At 33.1% G+C, this 27,139-nt stretch overlaps 2 protein-coding genes and 2 long non-coding RNA genes across 8 annotated transcripts in view; 2 read left to right on the forward strand and 2 right to left on the reverse strand.

The window, feature by feature from the left end:
* Positions 1–1,642: 1,642 nt before the first annotated feature.
* Positions 1,643–13,330, forward strand: Tsp39D (Tetraspanin 39D). Of its 4 annotated transcripts, none has more exons than XM_036376426.2 (5): positions 1,643–1,751; positions 9,423–9,521; positions 9,620–9,979; positions 11,815–12,033; positions 12,097–13,330. In XM_036376426.2, exons 2-5 carry the CDS (start codon positions 9,459–9,461, stop codon positions 12,139–12,141), a joined length of 687 nt encoding a protein of 228 aa, XP_036232319.1. In that variant the 5' UTR covers positions 1,643–1,751; positions 9,423–9,458; the 3' UTR covers positions 12,142–13,330. The 4 variants fall into 4 exon arrangements, with proteins under 4 accessions (XP_036232319.1, XP_036232321.1, XP_036232318.1 ...); XM_036376428.2 differs by having other exon boundaries at positions 1,648–1,756; XM_036376425.2 differs by lacking the exon at positions 1,643–1,751 and adding an exon at positions 2,575–2,746.
* Positions 1,653–2,553, reverse strand: LOC138856310 (uncharacterized). The gene is made up of 2 exons (XR_011395485.1): positions 1,804–2,553; positions 1,653–1,731 (listed from the first exon to the last, which is right to left on the reverse strand). It is a non-coding gene; the product is annotated as an uncharacterized lncRNA (long non-coding RNA).
* Positions 13,331–17,394: 4,064 nt separating the features above from the next.
* On the reverse strand, positions 17,395–18,715 carry LOC138856311 (uncharacterized). The gene is made up of 2 exons (XR_011395486.1): positions 18,059–18,715; positions 17,395–17,731 (listed from the first exon to the last, which is right to left on the reverse strand). It is a non-coding gene; the product is annotated as an uncharacterized lncRNA (long non-coding RNA).
* Positions 17,594–27,139, forward strand: part of Pax (paxillin) — a 62,784-nt gene continuing 53,238 nt past the window's right edge. Inside the window, exon 1 of one of the 2 annotated variants that reach the window (XM_036376420.2) lies at positions 17,594–17,751. In XM_036376420.2, coding sequence (XP_036232313.1) covers positions 17,739–17,751 — 13 coding nt within the window. In that variant the 5' untranslated portion in view covers positions 17,594–17,738. Of the gene's footprint in view, positions 17,752–25,146; positions 25,289–27,139 lie in introns of those variants that run through there. The other variant, XM_036376410.2, reaches the window with a different exon arrangement.

Below are 27,139 nucleotides of genomic sequence, written 5' to 3' on the forward strand. Positions count from 1 at the left end.
TTCGTTCAGGACAAATATTTTCGGTATAACCTCCGACGGTGTTTATAGTTAAAATCCCATATCTCACGACCAGCTTAACTAATTTCAACTAAATTTGGTACTTAACATTATCTTGCCGTTCTTATGTAACAGTGTGAAAACGGGCGAAATGGAAACTTAACCATTTACCACGCCTCCTTCCCATATAACAAAATTTTAAATTCATTATGATTCTTCTACCTTATCGTATACAAAGCAAAGACCAAAAAATAAATTAGGATGAAACTTTGCACAAATAGTGTATTTATGAGATGCTATCTCAAGTTTAAAATTTGTCATAATCGGATCATAATTATAATATAATATAATAACCGTAAATATCAGTCAATCTGTGAGATATACATATGTATTATTGAAATTCAGAGAGAGTATTTTCCTGATTATCGTAGCCTCGTGTCAAAAATGGATAAAATCAATCCTATATCTCACGTAAAGATTTTCGGGCTTTATGTTAATTTTATACTGTATATATCGATCAGTCTGCGAGGTTTCTCAATGAAAATCGTAGAATATGTTTCTCTGATAATTATATGTCGTAATGTCAAAAATGGATTAAATCTAGTCAATACAACTCATATATTTCTCTCAATATATAAGATTATTAAAACTAAGCGAACTTATAACAATAGATATATTATAGTTTTTTGCAGAAAATGTGTAAAATTGCTCAACTAATTCCCCAGCTACCATATACTACACACACACTTTTATAAAGATTTTTGTTATTTTATCAGACTTTATGAAGCATATCTCGGGCAGAATGTATGTTATCTTCATAAAATTGCGTAGAAACATGTTTCCGAATATACATTGTATTGTTACAAGTTAACGCAGTTAGTCCATACCTTCTCCTAGCCCAAATACACCTGATATAATAATTTCCGACTTTATTGCTAATCCTAAGCCGTTTATTTTGGTAGATATATGTGACATTTCGATATTTTTATAGCCATAATGTTGTTTAGCGCCAAATATCAATAAAATCGGTCTAGACTATGGTTTAAGTCCTAAAGTCCAGGATATGAAGCATACTATAGTAATGAGGCTAAGTGAGTCTACAACCTATAATATAATTTAATAAGATACCAGACATGATTGTAATCCTTGCACCCTTTCGTCGAATAATTAAAGTTGAATGCTTTCGCAACATTCCTTAATATTGTATAAAGTTTTGCCCATACCTAAATAAATTTCCCCGGCTTTGTATGCTAGGTTTGGTACTTCTAGGTCCTGTTTACTTTATGTCTCCTGGAGCAATATTAGGTGATAATGCTTATTACGAGAATAACAATAACCGAACTGCAAAATATGACATTCTCCGAATGTAAATATACAATAGTTCGCGAAAAAAGTTTTCTTTGTAAATATTGAGTACTGAGACTTCGTTTACATACAAATCATCTTGTTTGTATAGTTCATTGCTATACCAATGTTCTGGTGCGCTACTGTATTCACAATTCAATATAATAACGCCCCTGTATCTATAAACCATTTATTTGAACATCAATTTCATTTCTGCCAGAGAACGTATATCATAAAACGTTATGTCATAATATACGTTCTCTGTTTCTGCCTTCGTATGACATTTTCACTGTATGTTATTGTTCTCTGTATTTTGTATGTAGTGATTCTTTGCCTTGCGTTTTGTTGATGCGTAAGAATTTTGTTTTCATCAACACAAAGAACACATAACTGGAAGAACAAGCCAAGTGGTATTGTATGGAATAAATAATTAACTTATCTTTATAAAAACAACACACTTACATCAAGCTGTGTATGAAATGTTGAATTACTTTATAAATTCATGTGCCGGTACTGGGTTTATAAACGCGAGAGCCACGATATAAGTACAAGAGCGTACAGTATGGCACTGTTCGTATCGGTATTTTCTTAAACTCACCACCATCATTGTTTTTGCGTACAGCTTGCCAAGAGTTATATATTTCCATCAAAACTAATACATTTGGAATACATTGACTTACAAATTTTTAAAGTGTTTTTTTAAAAATTTGGTAGCATTTATAAATTTTTTTTATTGATTGGGTATCATTCTGAAGGGGGGAAATTTTTAGATCCGTCAATAATTTCTATTTAGCAAAAAAACTCTTCGGCAATAATATTCAAAAAAATATTTTATTAACATTGTAAATACTTTTATTTTCGGTTTCATCTTATAGAACTCTTTTAACGATTATGGATATACAAAATTAAACTAATTGATGGTTTTTGATTTTATTCGATCCCCATCAGCCGACCAATGCAATTTTTTTGTTTTCTCACTTTTTCATTTTCAACTTTATTAACAATATTCAATTAATTATTCCTTCTTGTGTAATAAATATCTAGCTAGTTTCGAGATTTTTCATGCTCACACTAACCTATAACAGATCTGTTTTGAATTTCATAAAAAGAGACTTAAGAGGATGTAAATTAACAGGTATCAACAGTGAAAATAGTACAAATTATAAACATGGCAACCATATTTTAGCTACCTTTTGTACCTTTCTTACACTTTGCACAGTTTATCACCTATATTTGCAGTCGGTTTTTTCAGTCAAATCTTGAACAGTGCAGTGGTGGAAAGAACAATAATTATTTTAAGTATATTGTTGTAAAACAACAAAGTAAACTGCAAAATAGAAATTTTGTGGAAAAACAATTAAGTTTTTATTCAGCATAATATTTTAGTACTCTAGTGATAACTCAGGTAATACTGAACGAATACAAACATAAATAAATCTTTATATACATATATGTATGTACTTGCAAATATTTGCAAGTTTGTAGATGCAGGAATCTGATAAAGCATACAAAACAAAAATATCGTTGATAGGCGAATGTGAACATTCACAGACCGTTCCCACGACAGTCGGGTCTACGTAACCGAAACGGACCCGGATTTATTCCGGCCAAGGACTGTCAACTCGGTAGAATTCTGCCGCTACAACAACAACAACAACATTCACACACATGCATATACTATATGTATACTTATATATGTATGTACGTACACAGAAATGTTGAAATATTGTTAGATTATGAGAAAATCTACAAGAAAATGTTGGTAGTTTGTTATGAAATGTTGTTAATAAGGATGTTGCTTAAAGTATTTGCCAAATTAGTTTAAATAGGAGCACAATATCTGAACACAAACAGGAAATTACTTTATGTGTGTATAAAAAATATGTTTTTTAAATGTAAGTGCAAAGTTTTGTTATATAGCGGGAAATTAAAGTGTCAAATATCAATCATACAAGGAGTAAATAATTTCTTATATAATACGTGCAATTTTATTGTAGGAAGCGTCATGATATTAATTTAACTTTGTTACTTAAATACCCATACATATGTACAAGAATTCGAGATGGGCATTTTTTAACGAAAACTGGAAATTACATATGTGTATGTATTTATGTAAAGAGTGTTTTTTAAGATATAGAGCTTTTAAATATTTAAAATGTTAGCTTTCAATTTGGTAATGTTTAAGCATACACCATTGAAGGAATTATAATGGAATCGATTTCACAACAAAAAAGAAAAGGAATTAAGTAGTACATTATTATATACAGATCACATACTTATGTAAACGAACATACGATTCTTATTTTTAACTAGATCATGCGTAAATCATACATGTTTCCAATATGCTACCCAATTTCGATTGAACTCGTTAATTAAGACAGGTCAGCGTAGAGTCTACGCCGTAGACTACAGTGCATGCAAGACAGTGCTCTAACAAATTCATATACCATATACTTTTATATGTATATACGTATGAATGTAAAAAAAAACAAGAAAAACGTTAACTTTGGTTGTACCGAAGCTATAATACTCTTCACAAATAAAGAAGTTTTTTATACAAAAAATCTAATTTATATTGTTCAGATCATATGACAGCTATATGATATAGTAGTCCGATCTAGAAAATCCCTTCGGTTATTGTAGGGTTGCTTTGGACAATAATCCATGCCAAATTTCATGAAGATATCTTGTTTCATATAAGAACTTTTTTTGGATCCTTCAATTTCTAAAGCATCTATTATATAAATTTCTTTAAATATTGTAGCGTTGCCTTGGGAAATAATCCATGCCAAATTTCGTGAAGATATCTTATCAAGTTCCAACAAATGAGCAGCTTATTGGAGAGAAAAGAACAAGTGCAAAATTTTAGAGCAATATCTCAAAACTGTGAAACTTTCACGTGTACATACAGACAGACAGACATGCCTAAACCGACTCAGCTCGTCACGCTGATCATTCCCAATTTTGAGGAATGCTAACGAGTTGATAATCCTCCCGTTGATAATAATTCCGGTTACGTACCTGGTAACTGATAGACAGTCATATTGTAACTTTGGATAGATTCAACCCATTTCTCTTTTCCAAGACAATTATATGTCAAATTTATTTAAATGTATCGGCTCGAAACGTACGACAACATTTGTTAAGTGCAGACCTACCGGTTGAATTGCTCGAAATATTTCCTGCAGCCGCCAAATAACTTATAATGAAAAGTTTCTTTTAAATCACAAAATTTGGTGCGGACAGAAGTGCAAAAAAAATGGTATAACACTCTCTAGGCCGAAAAACGTATAAATTTTTTTAAAAATGATAGTAATATAAATGTTTGTCGTTCTGAAGGCCAAGGGCTTCAAGGTAAACGTAAGTTGTTGGTAAGAACAGTAATGTTACAATATGCCGAGAATCATATGACACTTTTGAGGACGTTCCAACAGAAACACTATTCCAACCTGGCCATAGTTTAATATCCAAAAAATATGGACGTTCTGGTGCGACTTAAACAATCTCCAGATCTCAATTCCGTTGAGAATATCTGGGCTGAACACAAAAAAGCGATTGGATTCGCCAAAATCAACCCCATCATAGGGAAAAACAGCAAAAAGTTTGGTGCAATGTTTCTGTTGAAACCTGCAGATAATTTTTATCATCTAGATTAATTAAAGTGAGTGAGATTATGGTGGATATATTCAGTAGTACGTACAATTTTTCCCTAAGCTGAGCAAAGATCTTTCAGCTCCACCTCGTATTTACAAACCAACATAGATCGCATCCCGAACTAAGGCACTTACCCTAAGATCTCACCGTCAGAAACTTAGTAATGTGGAGCCAGAAAAATGCACAGTATGCTCGGAGGAGGAAGAAGCGTTAAACCGGTCGATAAGATGGGATACCCCCACGACGTCATTAAGCTACCAAAAATTTTGTTTTAAAAAAATTTGGTAATTAGCAAAAAGTGCGCGTACCCACTAGCACCTGTCAAAATATATAAAAGCGCCATAGTTGTATTATTACGTATGTTGCCTTTTATATTTCGGGATTTAGCAACCATAGTGTTGTAATCGGGTAACTCTCAACTTTATGGTATAGTTTCACATGATGGTATACATACTAAGAACGTTTTGACATACGAGCGCTATTTTTGTTGTTTACAGTAATTAAAAATATTCATCTCGGCCAAAAAAATGGAATTAAACCGCACAAATTTTGACGTGGATGAACTCAGCACAGGTGCATCGATGAACTTAATTAAATTTTTGGCGATGAAGCTCCATTAAAGACCAGTGTTTATCATATGGTGAATTCAATCAAGGTCGTAGACATTCCAAGATAAATTTCGTTAAGGTCGTCCAAAATCGGTTGCTGTTCCAGAAACTATTGATGCTGACCTATGATATTGCAAGATAGTTATGTGACCTATCGTGAGATTGAGACAATTACGGGCATTAGTGAAACTAGCTCACATTGAATATTGTATGAACATTTGACTGAAAAAAAAATTTGTTCACGTTGGATCCCATACAATTTGTCAATCGCTCAAAAACAGGCTCGTGTCGATTGGTCGAGATAAATGTTAAAAAAAATACGATAGCGGTGTTTCGAAACACGTTTTTAACATCGTAACAAGTGATGAATGGTGGATTTACGCGTATGAGCCCAAAAGTAAACAGCAATCGACTGTATGGGCGTTTCCAGATGAGCCGAATCCGCGAACGAAGCACTACCAAGCAAATGGTTCCTGGGTTTTTCTTGGTTTAGAAAACTAGACATGGCGCAACCATACTACCAGAACAACGCAGAACAGTAAATTCTGAGTAGTACACTACCATTTGTTGGCCAGTTATCTTTCAAGAAATCAGGAAAACTAACCGTCGAAAAAGGATCACTCTTCATCTACTAAAACAACTGCATTTTTGAGCACTCAAAACATCGAATTGATGAGTCATCTACCTTATAGTCCTTTCTTGGCACAGAATGACTTCTTTTTAGTTCCGTATAAATCTTAATGGAGAATATTTTTCAAATCAATAAAATGATTTTCGACGATTAACATTTGTTGTTGTTCTCTTGAAATATAAAACGTAACCCTCGTATAATCTCTACGTACTCGTATATTTCAGTGTAGTTAATCGTATTTATTTACTGTACGTATATTTCTTAATGCATAATTACATATATGGATATATAGTAGATATTAGTTCTTTACTTTATCAGGTGCATATCGATTTTATTCGAATTGGGTCATGTAATTTGCCAATAATTGCTTGCAATAGAAGGTGAGATCGGAAGTTAGCTGCTCGTTTCACTCATTTCATGTTACGGTAAATCCAAAATAGCTTTGATAACTGAATAATTAAATACCAACTGCTCGAAAGGAAACAAAACTAGAACATTTCAGTATGAATATAAAAATGTTGCAGCTGTCAATTCTCAACTAAAAGGTTTACGGACTTGGAATTTTCACCCTTTGACTCGTAATTGAGAAAGACGCGCAATTGTAAAATAAAAAAGAGTAGGATCACCACTTATATTTAAATATGTATACAAATCTATTTAATATTAATATATGTTGTTATTTTTACCATAAAAGTATTTTATTTGATACCCTGCATTCACTTTGAGTTTTATGTGTAAGTGCATAAACAAATATATACAAGATAAGACGTTAATTTCGGCTGCACCGAAACTTTAATACCCTTCACCGGTGCAATATTTCTCTCATAAAGGGTGTAAAAAGATCTTTATCTTTATTTTGATCGGTCAGTTGGCAGCTATACGAGGTTTGTTCAAAACTGTTTGGAAATTTGTTGTTTTGTTGCGTTCTGTTGGTACTCATATCCCTTACTTCGGCTGATAAGGTTGGCCATTTTGAATGTTTCTGAGCAATGTCAACGCGTCGCTGTTTTTGACTACTCGACTCATACCCAAATCATTGGTTAAAATCGAATGGCACGAGCCAATATACTCGTATATGTTTAGTTAGTTCTTCAGCAATTTCTCTACTGGTGATTCGACGGTTGACCAATACTATTTTCTTCACTTCTTCGTTCAAATCTTCTCGGCGCTCTGAAAATATTTTCCAAGTTATTTAATTTGATCCATTTTTTTGTAATAAGAAAAAATCGAAGACGAAGCAAAACGCGTTGTCAAAAATTAACTAATTTTTCAAAATGGCCAACCTTGTCAGCATAAGTAAGGGATATAAGTACCAACAGAACGCAACCAAACAATCGAAACTCGAATACACGTAGCCAGCGAAAATTCAAAATTCGCGATACTTTTTGAACAAACCTCATATGCTATAGCAGTCCGATCTGAACAAAATATTCGGAGATTGTAGCGACACAATTTTTGACAAAAATCCATACCAAATTTCGTGAAGAAATATCGTCAAAAAATGACGTTTTCCTTATTTGATTTTGATCAGTCAGTTTATGGCAGCTATATGCTAGGATGTACCTATGTACATACATAACTTTTAAGTGACTGGACTATAAACTGTTATTAATTTTACAAATCCAAAACACCGTTAAAGTTTGCGATGGATAAAATTGAAGATCTTTCGACACTTTCACTTTATCACTTGTGTTGTGGTGTGCGTTCGTGCAGCGTTGGTAGCTGAGGTTTGTGGTAGAATGGGGTCGTAGGGTTCAGGGTTGGTAATGTCCATTATTGCCACGGCTTATACTTGCGTATTTGCACGGTAATATTGATTTATTTTTCGATTTGGTTCATTGTGTTTCCACTGTATTAACCACCGCCACAGTTGGCCACCGCATAGCCGTTTTTTTTAGTTGTCTATACATATACATATACTCTTGTGTAGGTATGTAAGTAGAATTTGTCAAAGAGTATATGTTCCCATAATTATGAAAGTGGTCTAAGTCAAAATTAAAAAAAAAAATATTTATCACTTATTTTACACGATATGATTTTAAACTAAATTTATTCAATGTAATTCTTACGATATCGTCAGAAATGAACCTTTAGATAGTAGTTGTAATTACAACGTTATACGGAATTCATGTAGTGTTAATTATGAAAGTCGTCTAAGTCAATAATTTAAAGAAATTATATAAACATAATACCGCGTAGCCCTCTTTGTCGCGTTTCTGAACTACATAATATATCGATAAAATAAATGCCAATCGAATAACTGAAATGCCAATTCATTTCAGTTTATCTAACAATATAATTCAGATGTTGGGCTCATCGGAACTTATACTATTGTCGCAGTCGGGAGAGTAAATAATACCGCGAGCGAATCTGTCTCTTGGCTAAAAACTCAATGAATGAGATTCTTGAAAAATAAACCTTATAATTATAATATAATATATAAGACTTCTTTAGATGATTCTAAATTCAAAGTTTTGGATAAAAATGGATTATTTTTCAATAATTAATAATAATTGTTTATGAATTATTTCGTTAAAGTTGCTGTTTCAAGTAAAAATCACAACTTTTTATTACTTTAAGTTAATTATAGGAGATTCAGTTATTTTTGAAAATGGTCTAAGTCAGCTCAAGCTCTAAAAACAGCATTTTCCGATGAAATGTATGTCTAGAATAAATTTCTATTAATCAAGACTAAGAAATTTATAAATTAAAATGTCGCATAATGTATAAATATTTTTTAATTTATTCAAATGCGATTCATGAAATATCTCGAAATAAGAAATATATGACTTAGACTACTTTCATAATTATGGGCATATGTATGTAGATGCATACGCGCTTGCAGGTGACGGACGAGCATATTTGTCTCGTTAAAAGTGCCATTTACAGACGTGCTGTGTACTACCCTACTACTCGCTTTTACTTAATCGCACGTATGTGTATGTGTGTTGAGCTAGTCAAAGAATTAGATGTTCGATTAGCTGCTAGCAATGGCAGATGTAAATAAAATTCGTGCGGAAACGGTCGTTCGCGCCATATATAACGGAATATTTCGGTAGTAAATATCAAAATATAGCTGTTGCATACGTACATACATATCTAAAAGTAGCTAAAGTTTGTAAATACCTATAAAAGTAATGAATTCTTCAATAATTATCATAATAAAATTTTCTTTTACAATTTTTTAGAAATCGAAAGTCTGCAACAGCATACAATAAAGCAAAATGGCTTCTGGTGGCTTAGGTTGTGCGAAGTTTATTACATTTTTTTGTAATTTGCTTTTTGCTGTGAGTATCTAATCAGTTTATTTTATTTTATTTTAGTCTATTTCACCATTGCTGTTAATTATTTATTTAATAATTTTTCTTTATTGTTCGCTATTCAGCTAAGCGGACTGCTCATCCTAATTGTAGGTGCTATGGTGCAGTTGAACTATTCTCATTATTCGAATTTTGTCAGCGACCACATATGGACTGTGCCCATTATTTTGATTATAGTCGGCGCAACCATAGCAATTATCTGTTTCCTCGGCTGTTGCGGCGCCTTGAAAGAGAATAGTTGCATGATACTGTCATTCGTTATTTTGGCGGTTATTATATTCTTGTTCGAAATCGGTTTAGGTATAGCTGGTTATGCTAAACATGCATCTCTGAGTGATATAATGGAGGAACAGTTCAATAACACAATGAAAGAATACAACGAACGCAAAGAAAATCGTGATGCTTGGTCGCTTTTGCAAAGTGAGGTATGTATTTGTGTATGTAATGTATGTAATCGTAGAACGTTCTCGCACGTCATTTTTATACTCTTGCAACATGTTGCTACAGAATATAAAAGTATTGTTCACATAACGGTTTTATGTATCACCTAAAACTAATCAAGATAGACATATAGAGTTATATACAGATATATAAATGATAGTACGACAAGACGAGTTGAAATCAGGCTCGTGCAAGCTGTAACTAGAGTAAAAGTTAAAATATTATATCTTTATGAAACGTGGTACATATGTATATTTCTTGGCATCTTAAGAAGTTTGGTATTGTAGATGGGCGTAATCGGACCACTGTCATGCCCACAAAACGCCATTAATCGAAAACGTATAAAGTGAAATAACTAAACCCCACAATAAAATACAGGGCTATTATTCAGTACAACGAATTGCATTGGGAAGGCGTATCTATGGCCGAACAAATAAAATAAATATTTTTGACCCTTTCTTCGACAGTATGAAAATGGATGATAACCCGACCACTCCCCATATAACGGTTTTTATTAAAAACAACTAAAAGTGCGCTAAATCACTAACTAAATGCGTCAGAGACATTCAATTTTACATCCAGGATGGTACAAGGAGGTTTTATTGGTGCCGATGTAAAAATTGGACTATAGGCGTGTCACGGCCCACATTTATTTGAAATCAAATATCTCCGGAACCACTACACCAATTTCAAACAAATATGATACATGGGATTATTTTAACATTCCCATGGTACAGTGGGCGAAATCGGACTACGGCCACGCCTATCTCCCATATAACACAAATTTGAATTTCATCCGATTTTTTCACTTTCCAGTATACACAATAATAGCTAACTAACTAATACTTGTATATCGGGATAAAAATTTGTACGAATATTTCCTTTTTGCTGAAAATATCGGTGAATATGTGCGATATATAATTGAAATTAGGGGGAAATGTTTCGTTGTTACACCCAACTTAGCCCTTCCATATTTGTTGTAAATAAATCGTTATCAAAACTTGACTCGTATGAATCAATTTTATCAGACGAATGTTAGAAAAAACGTAAACTAATAAAAACAAATTTTTCTTACTTTAATTGGTTCTCGAGGTATGCATATGTATAATGGCTTTCAAAAATAATCGGAAATTTAATTTTTCTAATATTAAATAAGACAATTGAATTCTCATCTGCATTTTAAACTTTCATGAAAACTTGACTACGTCTAGCGAAAGCGACGTTAGTACTAAAAAGAACGTCTGGAACTCTTGGGTAGAATCAGTGAACTCCATTTTAGCAGCTCATAAGCAGGATTGCGAATTTTTTAATTAAAAAATTTTGGATTGAATGTAAGATTTTCAATTTTTAATTTTCGGGATCACAAAAAAGAAAATAATTCAAATCTTAATTTAATTATTTATTTTAATGTATATTGTATTATTTTCAATTCTACTCATAAGTGAAAAAGAAACGATTAAATAGTTTGATGTTTACAAAAAAGTATATTAATCACGGCAACGAATTTTTGGGCAAAATAATTTCGGGTCGGACGGTTCACAATATGAAGTTTTCGAGATTACATAATGCACAATATGTTTTGAAAACGTCTACCCAGTCTCCAAGAGGCAACCTTGAAGTAGCGATACAGTTACCATATATCGAGTTAAACTAGGCTTCCGTAATTTCTTTGTACGAGCTTTAATTGAATGATATTTTCTTATATAGTATTTCTGCGTGAACAACCGCATTGGTTAATGGGTGGTGGGGTTATTCAACATATTTTCAATTTGTAATCATTCATCATTGTAAATAAAATGTGTTTCGGTTCATTCGTCAGATGGACTGTTGTGGAACCTTTGGTCCAAAAGATTGGGAACCGATATTTCACAACAACTCTCTGCCACCTGCATGCTGCACGGTAATCAATTTGAACGAAGCTCAAGACTGTACGGTAGTTCACGCCCATTCGGAAGGCTGTCTAAAAAAGCTGCTCACCCTGCTCGACTCCAAAACATTAATTTTAGCTGGCGTGGTACTCGGCGTAGCGGCTATACAGGTATTTTATAACAAATACTCTTAAAAATTTATATCAAACTAGTTTTTTTTTTAATATTTCCAGCTATTGACCATACTTTTCGCCTGCTGTCTGTTTCGTTCCTTCTGACGCAGCTACCAAACGGTTTAAAAGACGGTACACATATTAGATGTTAATGATTGGAAGCTTTTTAAATACGAAATTCATACAACCAATACTCATTCTGATATGAGTTATAAGAATAATTTTTTAATTCACTATCTACTGTTTTTAAGCGGACAAAGTTACATCAAGAAACGAGCTAATAAGAAAGTAAAATTATTTATGTCGACTACATATACATGAGCACATAAATCACATTTGAAATTTTTAGATATATGTATGTTTGTATGTACATATATGTATGTATATGAGAGCAGACTTCAAGCTGCTCATATCATTTATTCATATCAGTGTTATAAGTTAATGAACAACGTCGTGAAGTTTATGCTCAACATATTTAAATGACCAAGAGCGAATATGAACAATATAATATGAACTTACACCTTTAAGCACGTTTTATATACCTATTGTATATCTAAATATATGTATGTACTGGCAATCATTTTTTGACGAAAGTCATTTTGTAGTTTAGCACCAAAAAGACATTAGTAACAATAAGATATGCATTTTTATGTAAGCAAATGAGTATGCAATTTTTGTATTTATGTATTTTTTTTTTTTATATATAAGATTTCATAATATAATGTACTCTTTATATTCAGCAAAAGGAGGCTTTTACATAACTAAACTACGTTGCCCAGCCCATTTTGGCGGCATAAAGCATTTATATAAAATGTCAAACCCAATTAATTGTTTAAACTGGAAAAATATATACAAAATTTTATAAGAGTTTTATATTAAAAAGAAGCATAAAATGAATTAAGATAAGGAAAAATATCTAAATTTATACATTTAAAAGTGACGTAAACTAATAAAAATCAATAGCAATGTTTTTGGTGGTGGTATTTAGGTTTTTTAAGAATCAATTTGTATGCTCTTTTGCTAAATTTAAAACTTAATGCGGTTTTGTTTGTTAAACCAAAATCAAATAAAAAAAAACATGCACTGCACAGAATGTAGTAGCAAGTTGCCATGAGTTTTAATGAATTTTCCACTAAAAAGAAAATAGTAAACCATGTTTTTGAAAATTAAAAACATTCAAATGAAGAAGTGAATAAATAGTTTATACATCTACCTTTTATACTTGGTTATACAAAGATCCAAATATTTGTTACTATATATAGAATTTTTACTAGAAATAAAGTTTTTATATATACCTTTTTATTTTTTTTTTTTATACTATAATGAAGTACTTTGAAATTCATATTTTGTTTGTTTTTATTGAAAATATTTCTATATACATATATGTATTTTAAGAATTTGCTTAGCGAGTAAATTAGCATAATTTAATCCAAAATGTGTAAAAATATTTTTCGGTAGATGTATATAATATAAACCCCAATTTGGTTTATAAATTTGTAACGTAAATTGCTGAAATAGTTACTTAGTAATCAAATACCTTCATAATTATTATTATAATAATATGTTACATAGATTTGTATTATTGTACCGTAGTTTTTGTGTATTTTATTGGCATTATATTGATGTATGTAAACCGATTTATGTTATATTTTGTATTTGTAAAATTGTTAAGTAAATAATTGTGTTTGTTTGAAATTATATAAAGTGTGTATAACAGATCAGCACTGAATAAAAATAAAGTACTCATAATATACAAATTATAGTATAGCGTGCCTATGGAAATTTTTATAGCATTGACAAGATATATTAACGAAATTTGGCAAGGATTATTGCCCAAGGTAACAGTGCAATCTCAAAAGAAATTGTCCAGATCGGACAACTACATACATATATAAATATCAAGCTCTTGTATGGGATTTTTTGTATTTGTGAAGGGTTATAGTTTCGGTTAACGTTTTATCTTGCATTTTCAACTACAGGCTGAAGAATTATAAATAATATTTATAATTTTTTCAGCCAAACTATCAATTCAGCATCACTCCACAAAACTATTTGAACACTATCCAAAGCATTTGGATTAATAGAAACTGCCACGGTTTTGTTCATCCACAAACATAAGTATGTATTAATCGTATTTTTAACTTATTATTTAATGTAAACAAAAATATTCTAAAAACTTACTCTCACAAAGAGCAAAGGTCGGCTTTAGAATAACGTCCCAGACTTTCGGGGATAAAATGGGTATGGGCGGATAGAGGAGATCCTCCAGTTCAAGAATATATAGATATAGCCGCGGGAAACTTATAGTTTTCGAGATATTTACGTTCAAATTTGAAAATTTCAACTATTTAAAGTACGTATTTTTGCGATTTAAAATGAATTATACGCTTATATTTTTCACCTTTATATCCACTAACACTTGACTAATTCGTTTTTAGAAATTGTTTTTAATATTATTTCAATATTTAAATCATTCTTCAATATTATTAATTTTGACAATAACCAAATGGTTGTGAATGTCAAAACATCAGTGTTGCCATACTAATATATTTTGTAAACGAAGAAAAATAAAATAAACAGAGAGATTGTACCCAAGATACAGGAAACAATGCAAAAAGAAGTTCTGCGCAAAAAAACCTTGATACACCCCGGTGTTGGACCGACCAGGGTTATTTTTTTAAAGCGCGGCCGAAGGCCGCCAACGTAAAAAGGAGTTCTGCGCGTAAAAACTTTGGTACACCCCGGTGTTGGATCGACCAGGGTTATTTTTTTTAAGCGCGGCCGAAGGCCGCCAACGCAAAAAGAAGTTCTGCGCAAAAAAACCTTGATACACCCCGGTGTTGGACCGACCAGGGTTATTTTTTTAAAGCGCGGCCGAAGGCCGCCAACGCAAAAAGAAGTTCTACAAGAAAAAAGTAATATTGTCATAGAGGGTATAACATAATACTTAACATCAATACTTTGTAATAGTTATTTCTCTAAGTTTTGGATTCCTGTATTTGGGGTATTTTCTGTTTTAATTTCTTTCAGTTCAATTACAAAAGATGTCGATAAGGTAACACTGGTTATTTGAAATTTTGCAACCCTTTTGTTATTGTCATAATTAATAGAATTTAACAATAATTTAATTATTGAATTAAACTATTTTTGGACTATATAATGTAAAATAAACGTGTACAAACGACTTAGTGAAGTGTTAGTGGATATAAAAGTGGAAAATATAAGTGTATAACTCATTCAAAATGGGAAAAATGCGTACTTTAAATAGTCGAAATTTTGAACTTTAAACCCAAATATCTCGAAAACTATAAGTTTCCCGCGGCTATATCTATATATATTCTTGATCTGGAGGATCTCCTCCATCCGCCCATTTTATCCCCGAAAGCCTGGGACGTTATACTAAAGCTTTCCCAAGAGCAATAACGAAAAAAGTAAAGAAACGGAAAGCTAGCAAAAATTAGGAAATAAGAAAATATGAAAACTTGTGCTTAACTAAAATAAACAAAATCAAAGCATATTCGTCAAATTTCGCTTGTTTACACAGCTTTTTTTTTCATACGGCAGTAGCTATTTGCTGCTAACAAAAATTTTACTAGCAGAAACTAGCAGCTCTCTTCGTTTTTAACGCTCTCAACTTGTGCTTTTTTCTGCTAATTTTTTGGTTTGAGAAGCGCTTTGCTAGTTAGCAGGAAGGTTGAATACTCGGGTCGGCTTTAGTTTAGCATCACACGATTTTAGGGTTAAGAGGGGTATGGTTGCATAGAGGATTCTCCAGATCACGAATATATATAATTATTGCCGCGGGAAACTTATAGATTTCGAGGTATCTGCATTTTAAGTTGAAAATTTTACAAATTTATTTTACAATTTCTCGATTTATGGTTAACCTTTCTTTTATACACTAACACTTCACTTCAATGTTTCTACATATTTATTTTATATTAAATATCTAAGTATTTGCTTTAAATAAGCATTTAATTTTTACAAAATTTTCGTTATATGAAGAATAACAAATGGGTTCCATGTTCCGAATACTCAGAGCCTTACCAAGGATGACATGATGCGAGACTCTCTCATTTTCGCTGATTTTTCTGTTATTCTCTTTCCCTGATTATTAAAATCAGGGAATTTCGAACAGCTGATGTCAAAAAAGGCGGGATGCCAGAAATAAACCAGCTAAAAATAGCTAACAAAAGCAGTGCGAAACGAAATTTCAAGGAACGACACAAATACATTTGAATAGCGTGCAACTAAATTTTATTTGTTAATTTAATTTGAAACGTTCATTATAAAACCATGATCTTTTATTATGACTTGTTTTGTTTCTTTGTTATAATATTTTTTTATTTATATGCAATTTTTTTATTTTATATGATTTTTAAAAAATTTTATAATATAAATATACGTATATAGGGATGTATATGCGTTATAAAGGCCTACTCGGGGACGGAGCACCTAAAAATAATATTGAAATACAAAATACCCAAAAGTTTTTTTATAATACCCAATCCATTTTCTTTCGACAGTGACATGGTTGGCAAATGTTATAAAAAATGTGGGTTTTGACAGCTCTCTCTCGATTCAAAGAGTCTCGCATCATTTCATCCTTGGCCTTACTCAATCCGCTTATTTTGTGGAATTTAAATTTGTAGCTCATGAAGCAGAGCTAGTTTCTGCTAGCGTAAAGTTCTTACTGTAATATGAGGAAACAGCTGTTAAATACAACAACTCGTACAACTTGCGATATTTGACGGTTTGCTTTGATTTTGTTTATTTTAATAATTTAGAACAATGAAAAAAAGTTCTATTGATTAATTTTCAAATGTTGATATGATGTGATTATTATAAACAAAATTTTAAGCATTTCTTGCTAATTTCTGCTTGTTTTCTGTTTCTTTACTTTTCGTTATTTCGCTTATTGTAAGAAAAACTTGCATTCTGGTTGCCCCTAATAGCTAGCGGCTGATAGCCGTTATGAAACAAACATATACCAGAGGATTCGTTCCTGCAGATTTACGGAATCAGCTGATTAATTTTTTAAGAATGAACAACCCTTTCCACTTTATCTTAAACTGGCTATTGGTATATAGATGTCGCAATGCACTTTGTAATCGATTTATTTATCAGGCTATATACATCATCGTGGTTCATATGATTTGATTTTCATATAGTTAAATTTATATTAAATAAAAGAATAAAAAATAAACATATATTATTGAAGCATTTATAAGCAATACTTGCGTAAACAATTCCATTGCCGAATAAATAAATTAATACAAGAAGACGTTAATCGGTAAAATTATCGATAGCTTGGTACATCGCTATAGGTAAAACTTGTCTCATTCCGTTGCGAATTCATTTGGCCGTCAATTGGGGCAATTGGAGTTTGTAGAGTATTGTTAAAAGTGACTAAACTCGGTTTTTCTGGCTCATATAAGTTTTTGCCAACATATTAAAAATAATTTTTTTTTTTAAGTTTAAGCTGTGATTTATTATACATATTATATTTATATACATACATCTATAGTGAAATACGATTTTTGTGTTGTGCTGCATATATTTTGTTTTGTGTGTGCAAAGCAGTAACCTTCATTGAAGTAAAGTTAAAAAGAAGAGTCAACTATTTAATCCGTGCCAATTCGTATTGTGACGGGTTTTTGCATTCCAATAGGTCGACATCAGTAAAAGCTAAAACCTGTAAAATGGAAGACTTGGGTAAGTCAAAATTCTTATTTGGGTGGGGCATCTTCTTTGAAGCCGGTATAAGTATGAAGATTGAATTGTCGGTAAATGTATAGTTTAGGTCCCCCAACTAAGGAGGTCTCAAAAATTTTTTTTTTTTTAAATCGTCTTATTTTTACGCGTAGATTACAAATCCGTGAGCGGAAAGGGAACTTTTTCAATAATTTATGTATATTTTTCAAAATTTATTTAACCCACTTTGCAAATATCATATATTCAAGTCACTTAGTTGTTGTAGCAACAAAATTCTGTAGAATTCAGATCACTTAGCTGTAATTACCAGTTCAGCGTGTTAAACATTTTCTTGTGAAAAAAGTATACTGAAGAAATGTAACAGTCATAATTTCTGTTGCGCCCCGATCTGATGGTATGGACGAATATCGGAGATCGTCGAACTCCTTTCCGCAATGGAGGCCTTTGGCCGCGCTTCAAAAAATTAACCCTTTTGAGGCCTCCTTAGTTGGGGGGCCTAAACTATACATTTACCGAATTGTCTTTGATTTCTTTTATTTATATGATCTGAAAACCCTTAATTTTCTTGTTTGGATAAGACCATCTGTATGCTTATACGTGTATGTACAATATACATATATGTATGTATGTGAATGTAGCAATTCTGTGCTGGCTGTATTGCGTGCGATTGTCGACACGTAAACATTGACTTCCGCTACTTTGCATCATCAGCGAAAAATAAAACAATAACTCCCAGCAAACTTTAATGAATTTGTCATTGACAATATAGGGTGCTCTACATGTATGAGTGATGTAAAATAATTTTTGCGAACAAGTTACAGATTTAGCGGATTTTGTAGGTTCTACATAATTCTTTGCGGGAGCCCGAATTAAAAGAAGTATGTAGAATGTACATTCTTATACATACAAACATTTTTAGTTTGTCATACATATATACATGTATGTAATAAGCGCTAAAAATGGAAACATATGCACATACTTATGGATGTGTATAATGTATACGCTTTTAAAGAATTTTTATGACTAATATTTTTATCTATATAAAAAAAATTTCAATTCCAAAACGGTTATACTCTTTACTGTTACTGCTACAATAACCACTCTTTACTGTCCTTTGTTGTGAAGGTTAATTTATTTTGACAAATCTTTACATGCAATTCATTTCACATTCCAGGAGCCAACGTTTACAGTCATCACTATTTACGTTTATGCTTCGAAATTCCGTTGAAATGACTAATAAGAGTGTTATCACCACGAAACTGAATAATATGCTTCTTGCAACGCATTTGATATATACATATGTATGTATACGTGCAGTTATTTACATATTCTTATGTGGGTAGATACATACATATGTACATATGTATATCATTCAAAGCAAAGTATTTTAACATTCATACCTGCAAATATAAGTATGCTTTTGAGATATGCATCAGAACTGCTCACTCGATATGTACACTCGCCAGAAAAAATCTGCGTACACGCTAATATCTTATTTTCTTTTATTAAAAAATAACTTTATATACTAAATTTTAAAGCATAATCATATTAAGTGCTTTATTACTAGTCTACTGCACAATCCCATATCATTTAAAGCAATGGAAATCTGACACCATAGTTTTATAGACAAATTTACAAAAAACAGTAACTTGGCTGCGTAAAAAAAAGTCTACGTACAAAAATAATACATTTACTGCATCCACAGTCGAGAAAAATGCTAAGAAAAATTTTAAGAAATCCCCCTCTACACCATTCGCAAAATTTAACAAGTATGGAAGGGCTAAGTTCGGATGTAACCGAACATTTTATACTCTCGCAAAGTCAAATAGTATACTCGTTTGAGATTTTTTCGTGGATTGACTGATATTTTCGGTAGAAGGTCAACTATAGGCACTGGGGTCCATATATTTAGTACTTAGGAGTTTGAACAGTTTTGGTTCGATTTAGACAATTTTTGGCCGCAAGGTGGCATACTTTAAACGCATTATTCACGCAAAGTTTTACCCCGATACAATCATTGGTGCTTGAAGAATCAAATCAATCAAATATAATTTAAAATGGTGTTATATGGGAAATAGGCGTGGTTGTAATCCGATTTCGCCCATTTTCGCACTATAACATAGAGATATGAGAAGAATGTACTGAATTTGGTTGAAATTGATTAAGCAGATCTCAAGATATGGGTTTTCACCTAAAAGTGGGCTGTGTCACGCCCACTGACTAATTTTGAACGCGGTTCCTATAAAGTCCTCTCAATCCATCCCAGAGAAAAAATTTAATGTCTCTGGCGTGTTTAGTGCTTGATTTGTCGCGCTTTTAGTAGTTTTTAACAGTACCGTTATGTGGGGAGTGGGCGGATTTGTCACCCGTTTGCAAGCATTTTCACACTGTGGGTAGAAGTTCATTTGTTCCACATTTTGCTTCCAGTAAATTTTGTTATTATAGCATTAGCGGTTTAGGAGATATGCACATTAAACCTATTAGGAGCAGGACCACGCCCACTTTCAAAAAAAAATTTTAACTGCAGATATCCCTCCCTAATGTGATCCTGTGTACCAAATAACAGTCTTGTTTCTTATTGCGGAGCTTAGTTATGGCAATTTATTTGTTTTTGATTAATGGCGTTTTGTGGGCGTGGCAGTGATACGATTGCGCCCATCTGCAATACCAACCGTCTCCCGGTACAAAGAAACATGTCTACCAAGTTTCATAAATATCTCAATTTTTACTCAAGTTAGAGCTTGCACGGACGGACGAACAGACAGTCACCCGGATTTCAACTCGTCTTCATCCTGATTATTTATATATATATAACCCTATATATCACTCTATTAGTTTTAGGTGATACAAACAACCGTTAGGTGAACGAAACTGTTATACTCTATAGCAACAGGTTGCGAGAGTATAAAAAGAAACAGGGTTGTATTAAAGGGCACAATAGACCCTAGGTCGCAGTGCATACCTCATTTTCAAATCTAATCTAACAGGGTTGTATGATCAAATCGCACACAAGAACTCATTCATATCGCTAGTCAATAGGTAAGTGCATAATGTTGTCGCGAAAGAGCACTTAAATAAGTCCCGGGGGTTTTGGACGAAAGTTATTTTTCCGATGAGAGCATGTTTTGCGCTTTTGGAATCAAGGGGCGTATCGTTAAGGAAATCTTGATGCATACTGTGAAGAACGGTGATGAAGAAGCAATGATATGGGGGTGCATAGCTAGTAATTGTGTGGTCCAAATGGAATTTATAGAGTCCACCATGGTTAACGATGAATAACTTAATATCTTTAAAATAAATTTGAAGCAAAGAGCGGTAGAATTTGGTCTTGGAAGAGACTCTTATTTTCTACAGGATAACGACCCGAAGCATACAGCAGACATAGTTAGGCTTTAGTTACTCTACAACGTTCCCAAGCAGCTTCAAATACCATAAGAATCAGCAGCCTATTAGATTTACTGGTACGTAAAATCCGCCAACGCACAATTACCTCGAAGGATATGCTTAAAGATGTGCTGCGCGAGGAATGGGATCACATCCCTTCGACAGAAACCGCTAAACTTGTCTATTCCATGCCAAAAACGTTAACGGAAGCTTTGAAACGTTGGGGATATCCGACTTGCTATAAAATTTTAAGAAGAATTCGTAAGAAGAATAACTTTATTCGGCTTATGTACCTTGTACGCAGACTTTTTCTAATGGATTTTCTTTTTGTCCGTATGTTTTGTTTTGTTTATACTTATGTTAATGTCGGCTATTTAATCTCTTTTATTTTTATAAAACTAATAATTGAATATCCTTTAATGAATTTCAAATAAATTGGCTTTTATAAAACTTTGTTGGTACCTTGTACGCAGTCTTTTTCTGCCCAGTGTAGGTATATATATGTACTGTAGGTATATATCTGTACATAGATATATTTATATATATAAGAATATAAGATTTGAGCTTTTGAAAGGAGGAAGAGCCTAAGTTCGGGTGTAACCAAACATTTTATGGTATACTCTCGCAATTTTGAAGGATCATAGCAGGAGAAATACTAAGTGGCAAATTTTATCCAATTTTGATACAATCAAACAAGTGGAAATTCATTAATATATCACAAAGGGGAGCCGATATTTCCGCAAAAAGGTCAGCCATAGGCACTGAGATCCACATTCTAAATATCAGGGGTCTTGAAAATGATGGCCCTATTTTGACTTAATTTTGGATGTGGAATGGCATGATTTGAAGTCACTATTTGTGCACAGTTTTGTTCTTGGTTGGTTCTTGATTTATAAACTCTAAACGGAAAAATTCAGCTGAAATATAAAATAAGAACTGGGCGTGGTTGTAGTTCGATTTCGACAATTTTCACAATGTGAAATAACAATGTCATGATTATATGATGCTACGACGATATATAGGAAATGATCTTAGTTATTATCCGACTTCATCCATTTTCCCACAGTATTAGGTAAGCTAAGAAGACTTGTTCTCAGTAAGTTTGGTTGATGTAGTAGTGGCTTGTAAGATATTTACATTAAACCTATTACATTATTATTATTATTTTCCATTACACTTTTTCGTTTAACGCCATTTTGTGGGCAAAAGGATTGTCCGTCTTGCCAATCTGCAGTACCAACCTTTTTGTCTTTTACCAATCAGTTTTAGATATTTTAGTTGTTACTTAAAAACTATGGTTAGTACGTATCCGGAATTGAAATACTCTTGTCAACCTATGTATATCTAACTCGATTGGTGTTAGATGTCGCAAACAACCGTTAGGTGAACAAAACTATTATACTCTGTAGCAACATGTTGCGACAGTATAAAAATTTAGTCTACCTTTTAAGGATTAGTTCTTTTTATTTCAAATTGAAAAAATATTTTTGTTAATTCCCGTAAAAAGTTCGTTCGGTTTTTATCTAAGAGATGGGGTTATTGTCCATAGTACTAGTGTTACGTGTCGCATCATGTCATACTATACGGCGCTGAAAACGTGTTTATTCGCGCTAAAAGTTTGTCTTTGACAGTTTTTCGATGATTGACTCAGTACGTTGTAAGCGCTCGTCAAAGATGGACACCTGCAAAGAGAGAATTTGCTATATTTTACAATTTTTCTTCGATCAAGGCGAAAAAGCAGGCAAAGCGGCTGAAAAAATTAATTTAGTTTATGGGCCTGATACTGTAAACGAACGTGTAGCACAAAAGTGGTTTGCTAGGTTCCGTTCCGGTAATTTCGATGTCGAAATAGTGGAAACAGACCGTCACGTGAGCACTTATTTAATTGCTGAGGAACTAAAGATAAGCCAGAAAACCATTTGGAACCATTTGTATAACCTTGGATTCAAAAAGAACTAACGCAAAAAAACATGATGGACCGAATTTCCATCTGCGAATCGCTGCTGAATCGCAACAAAATCGACCCGTTTCTGAAGCGGATTGTGACTGGCGAAGAAAAATGGGCCACTTACGACAACATCGAGCGCAAAGGGTAGTGGTCAAAGCTCGGGGAAGCGGCCCAGACAGTGGCCAAGACCGGATTGACGGCCAGGAAGGTTTTGCTGTGTGTTTGGTGGGATTGGCAAGGAATCATTTACTAGGAGCTGCTCCCTTATGGCCAAACGCTCAATTCGGCTCTCTACTGCCAACAACTGGACCGCTTGAAGGCAGCACTCATCAAGAAGAGGCCATCTTTGATCAACAGAAGCCGAATTGTGTTCCATCAGGACAACGCCAGGCCACACACGTCTTTGGTGACGCGCCAGAAGCTCCGGGAGCTCGGATGGGAGGTCCTAATGCACCCACCTTATAGTCCGGACGTGGAACCAAGTGATTACCATCTTTTCCTGTCCATGGCGAACGCGCTTAGTGGTGAGAATGGTGAATGGCCTGTAAAAATGAGCTCTCCGAGTTTTTGCGAATAGGGACGCAGTCTTTTACGAGAGTTGGCATCTCGTTGGCAACAAGTTTACGAACAAAACGGCGCATATTTGACTTAAATCGGACAAATGTACACAAAGTTATCATCTTTTGAAAAATCAATAAAAAACCGAACGAACTTTTTACTTTACCTAATATTATTGGCCGCATAGTTCTATTTAGGAGCCTCATACCTAATCTACTCCCATCGCATATCTTTTCCAAGGAACCACCTGATTAAGTATTACTTCGTGCGAGTGATAAGACATTTAAGTCTCCTCTATGAGACACCTAATCTGTTCTATATGTCTCAGTTTTGTTATGATGAGGCTGCCGCTCCGCTGACAGCTTTTCAGTTCTCGGTGGGCTGACACATTTGTGTCGTCAAATTTTCTACCTTGGTGACTTATAGCTGCTATAATAGGCGAAAGACTCACCTGGCAACATATGTAACATATGCCCGCTAAATCCATATCAGTTGATTATATTTAACAGCAACAAGCTACATATGTACATATATTAGACTTTTATAAACAAAAAAAAGAACATTCAAAAATTTCATCAATCTTACATTGGCATCACGCACGTAGTTTTAGAACAACCCTCGCTGGGGATACGCTGACTTGGTTTTTGTTACAGTGCACCCACTGTCGATCTTGACAGCGAACTTAGCAGCAGAAGTGCAACAACTATGCCTAGATTTTGTTACAGTGTACATACATACATACATATGTACATATATAATCGTTTTGGTGCATATTGCACTTATTTCCCTACTCTCCGACCGTAAGTGGTGTCAAATGAAGAAAGGGTTTTGAACTACTCAAGTGCGTGGTCGTGCTGGCTGCTGCGATTTTATTGCCACGCAAAGCTGCATTCATTGATCGGGGTTATTGCCATTGATGTGTTTGTTGCTATTGCGGTGTTATATTTTGGTCGAAGACAGAGTAATAGTTTGTTGATAAAATTGCCGGTCGACAACATCTACTAACACTTAAAATTGTACATATGTATGTATGTGAGTGAATAGTGAAAAGTCTGTGGGTTGACGCCAACATCAGTGGGAAAGTGTTTTGGTTTTTGTTTCGTTTGCTGTCTCTATGTAATAACACAATGCTTGTCAGTGTATTCTCGCCGTGCGTTTTCTTAACGGCGCTTGTTGTTCATAGACTTCTCTCCGCAATTTGCTTGGCGCTCGGGTTCATTTATTCAGTCACTCAACGAAAGTACAAAATCATACATAGGTATATGCGTACATGCAAAGTAGTGTCGATGACGCTTAGAAAGCCGTAAATGCAAAAGCGAACGCGGACGCAAACGTTTTCCGACATTGCCTAACAAGCGTCGCGCTGCCCTCGAAGCGCACACACAAACCGCGGACTGTGATGAGAAAATATCGCACGGGCGTGGGGAGACCAATTTCGACAACGAGCTTGTTGGTATTAGTACGCTTCTACTTGTGAGCGGCAGCGTTTGGTGGTTTTGGTTGCGGCTAACGACTGACAACTGAGGGCAGTGCTAGCGTTCCTAGATAAGCGCGCACATCGCTTATATCGCATCGCATCGCATCTAGCGCGAATTTGTAGTTGTAACGTGCTGTGACTGCTTTAATTTGCACCATACGTTACGGTTTGTGAGTGAATATTCAAAATATGCAATGATTATAGTTAAATTGAGCACTTATTTGTATAGATTTAACAATAAAAATTTCCTTATGTAAAAATATCGCTAATCTAGAAGCTCGTGTGTGCGCGTTTTGCCGCCTAAATGTAATGATACAAAAACAAAAATTAATATATTTTAAAGTTTCAAGTTCAAGAATTAATTAAAAATTCGAATATTAACTTCAACGAAGTTCAAAAATAATTTCTCCAACAGAAAAACTCGTTTGTGTATATGTATATACAAATAATTACGTAATTTGTAATGAAATCATCTGAAGTTGTTGACTAACATTGAAGATAATGTGAAGATTAGAATAAAAGTGATTACAGATGAGCTGGAAACGCCGGACAGCCACAATTGTACATTTGTAAATGCAAATACATAAAATAATATACAGTAATAATACAAACGTTTATACATACATCAGGTCATACATATGTATATACAGAAATACCTTTAAAGTCTAGTTCAGTGCATAGCTTATTTTAGTAAAGAAAAATTATTTGTTATACATACATGTAATTCACATTAACATACATTTATAATCTTAAGTTTCTCCTATCAATTTTAGGCGAATATTTCAATTAATTAAAACACGCTACAAACCGGCGCTCAACAGGTTGCCTATTCACCACTTTGTTTCCGAATTTTTCTACTCTCATTTGATAAGCCAAATCAAACAATGTATTTGATAAGAATAACACAACTAGCAACCCAGCAAGAATTTTCTAACTTCAAACATCAATCTCTAGTGATTATTGGCAACTTGTTCATCTAAAGTACAATTTCAAGCAAAAAGTGTTGCCACCTTAATATAATTTTTCTTAACAGTAGTAAACTTATCATGCTTAATTGATTTAAAAGAATATGTAACTTTTTATAAAAAAAACTATGCAAAATTAAAGTCCAAAAAGCATTTCGGCTGCGAAGCTTTTTATATTATTAAATAGACATTTTTAGCGTATTATTGTTAAATAAAAAATAACTTTTTAAAAACTGAATTGTTTCAAATGTGCAAACAATTTCGCTTTCACTGCGCAAAAGGGGTAAGGTTAAGGCACATCACTGATCCCACTTTTACTATTTTTGATCGAAGCACTTATACCGGCTGATGTTACAGCGAACGTTTCTTAATGTTGCTATAAAGTAAAGCATGATGAAAAATATTTAATGTTAAATATATTTTAATACGTAATAAAATAAAATTGCTATACTTAGAGAAAAAAACTGTCTCTACAAAATAAAATAATGTTTTTCTAACTGGCAGCTGACAGGCTTAGTTATAAATAAACAGCGAACATTTATTCTTTGATCTAAAGTTAATAAACAATACGCTTTATCACAATTTAAATAATAAAAAATTTATTTAAGTGAGGAGTAAACTTAATTCGTGTAAAATAAGTCCTATTGTTATGATTTTCTTTGATGAAACAGTTAAAATCTAATTCTAAAAACAATGTGCATTAATATAATATTCTTGTCATAGAACATTCTGTTAAATTTTCATGGAGAAATATTAAGAACTACGACAATAGCAGAAATTACTCTGAAGCGTCTCGGAAAAAAATTGATTAAACTGCTCCTCATAACTCAACGCTTTAAAGTTTTGAAATTTGATGTGACATGTCATAAGACTGGTATAAATATACTCACAATTTCATCAACTTTGCTCTAATAGACTTGAAATTTAGACACAACATTCTTGATATTATACAGAAAAAAATAATTTAAAAAAAAACCATACTCTGAATTCTTTCATAATTTTGTTTGGCTGGATTGTGGTTTTTTAGCGTTGAGTTAATATATTCATTTACATTTT

Source organism: Bactrocera oleae, chromosome 3 (assembly GCF_042242935.1).
Source record: "Bactrocera oleae isolate idBacOlea1 chromosome 3, idBacOlea1, whole genome shotgun sequence".
NCBI classification, from domain to species: domain Eukaryota; kingdom Metazoa; phylum Arthropoda; class Insecta; order Diptera; family Tephritidae; genus Bactrocera; species Bactrocera oleae.

Excerpts from the sequence above, each read along its gene's own strand:
- Tsp39D (XM_036376426.2), top strand. The coding sequence starts at position 9,459 with ATGGCTTCTGGTGGCTTAGGTTGTGCGAAGTTTATTACATTTTTTTGT. Across the intron at positions 9,522-9,619 it reads TTTGTAATTTGCTTTTTGCT|CTAAGCGGACTGCTCATCCT; the intron begins GTGAGTATCTAA and ends TTCGCTATTCAG. Across the intron at positions 12,034-12,096 it reads TCGGCGTAGCGGCTATACAG|CTATTGACCATACTTTTCGC; the intron begins GTATTTTATAAC and ends TAATATTTCCAG.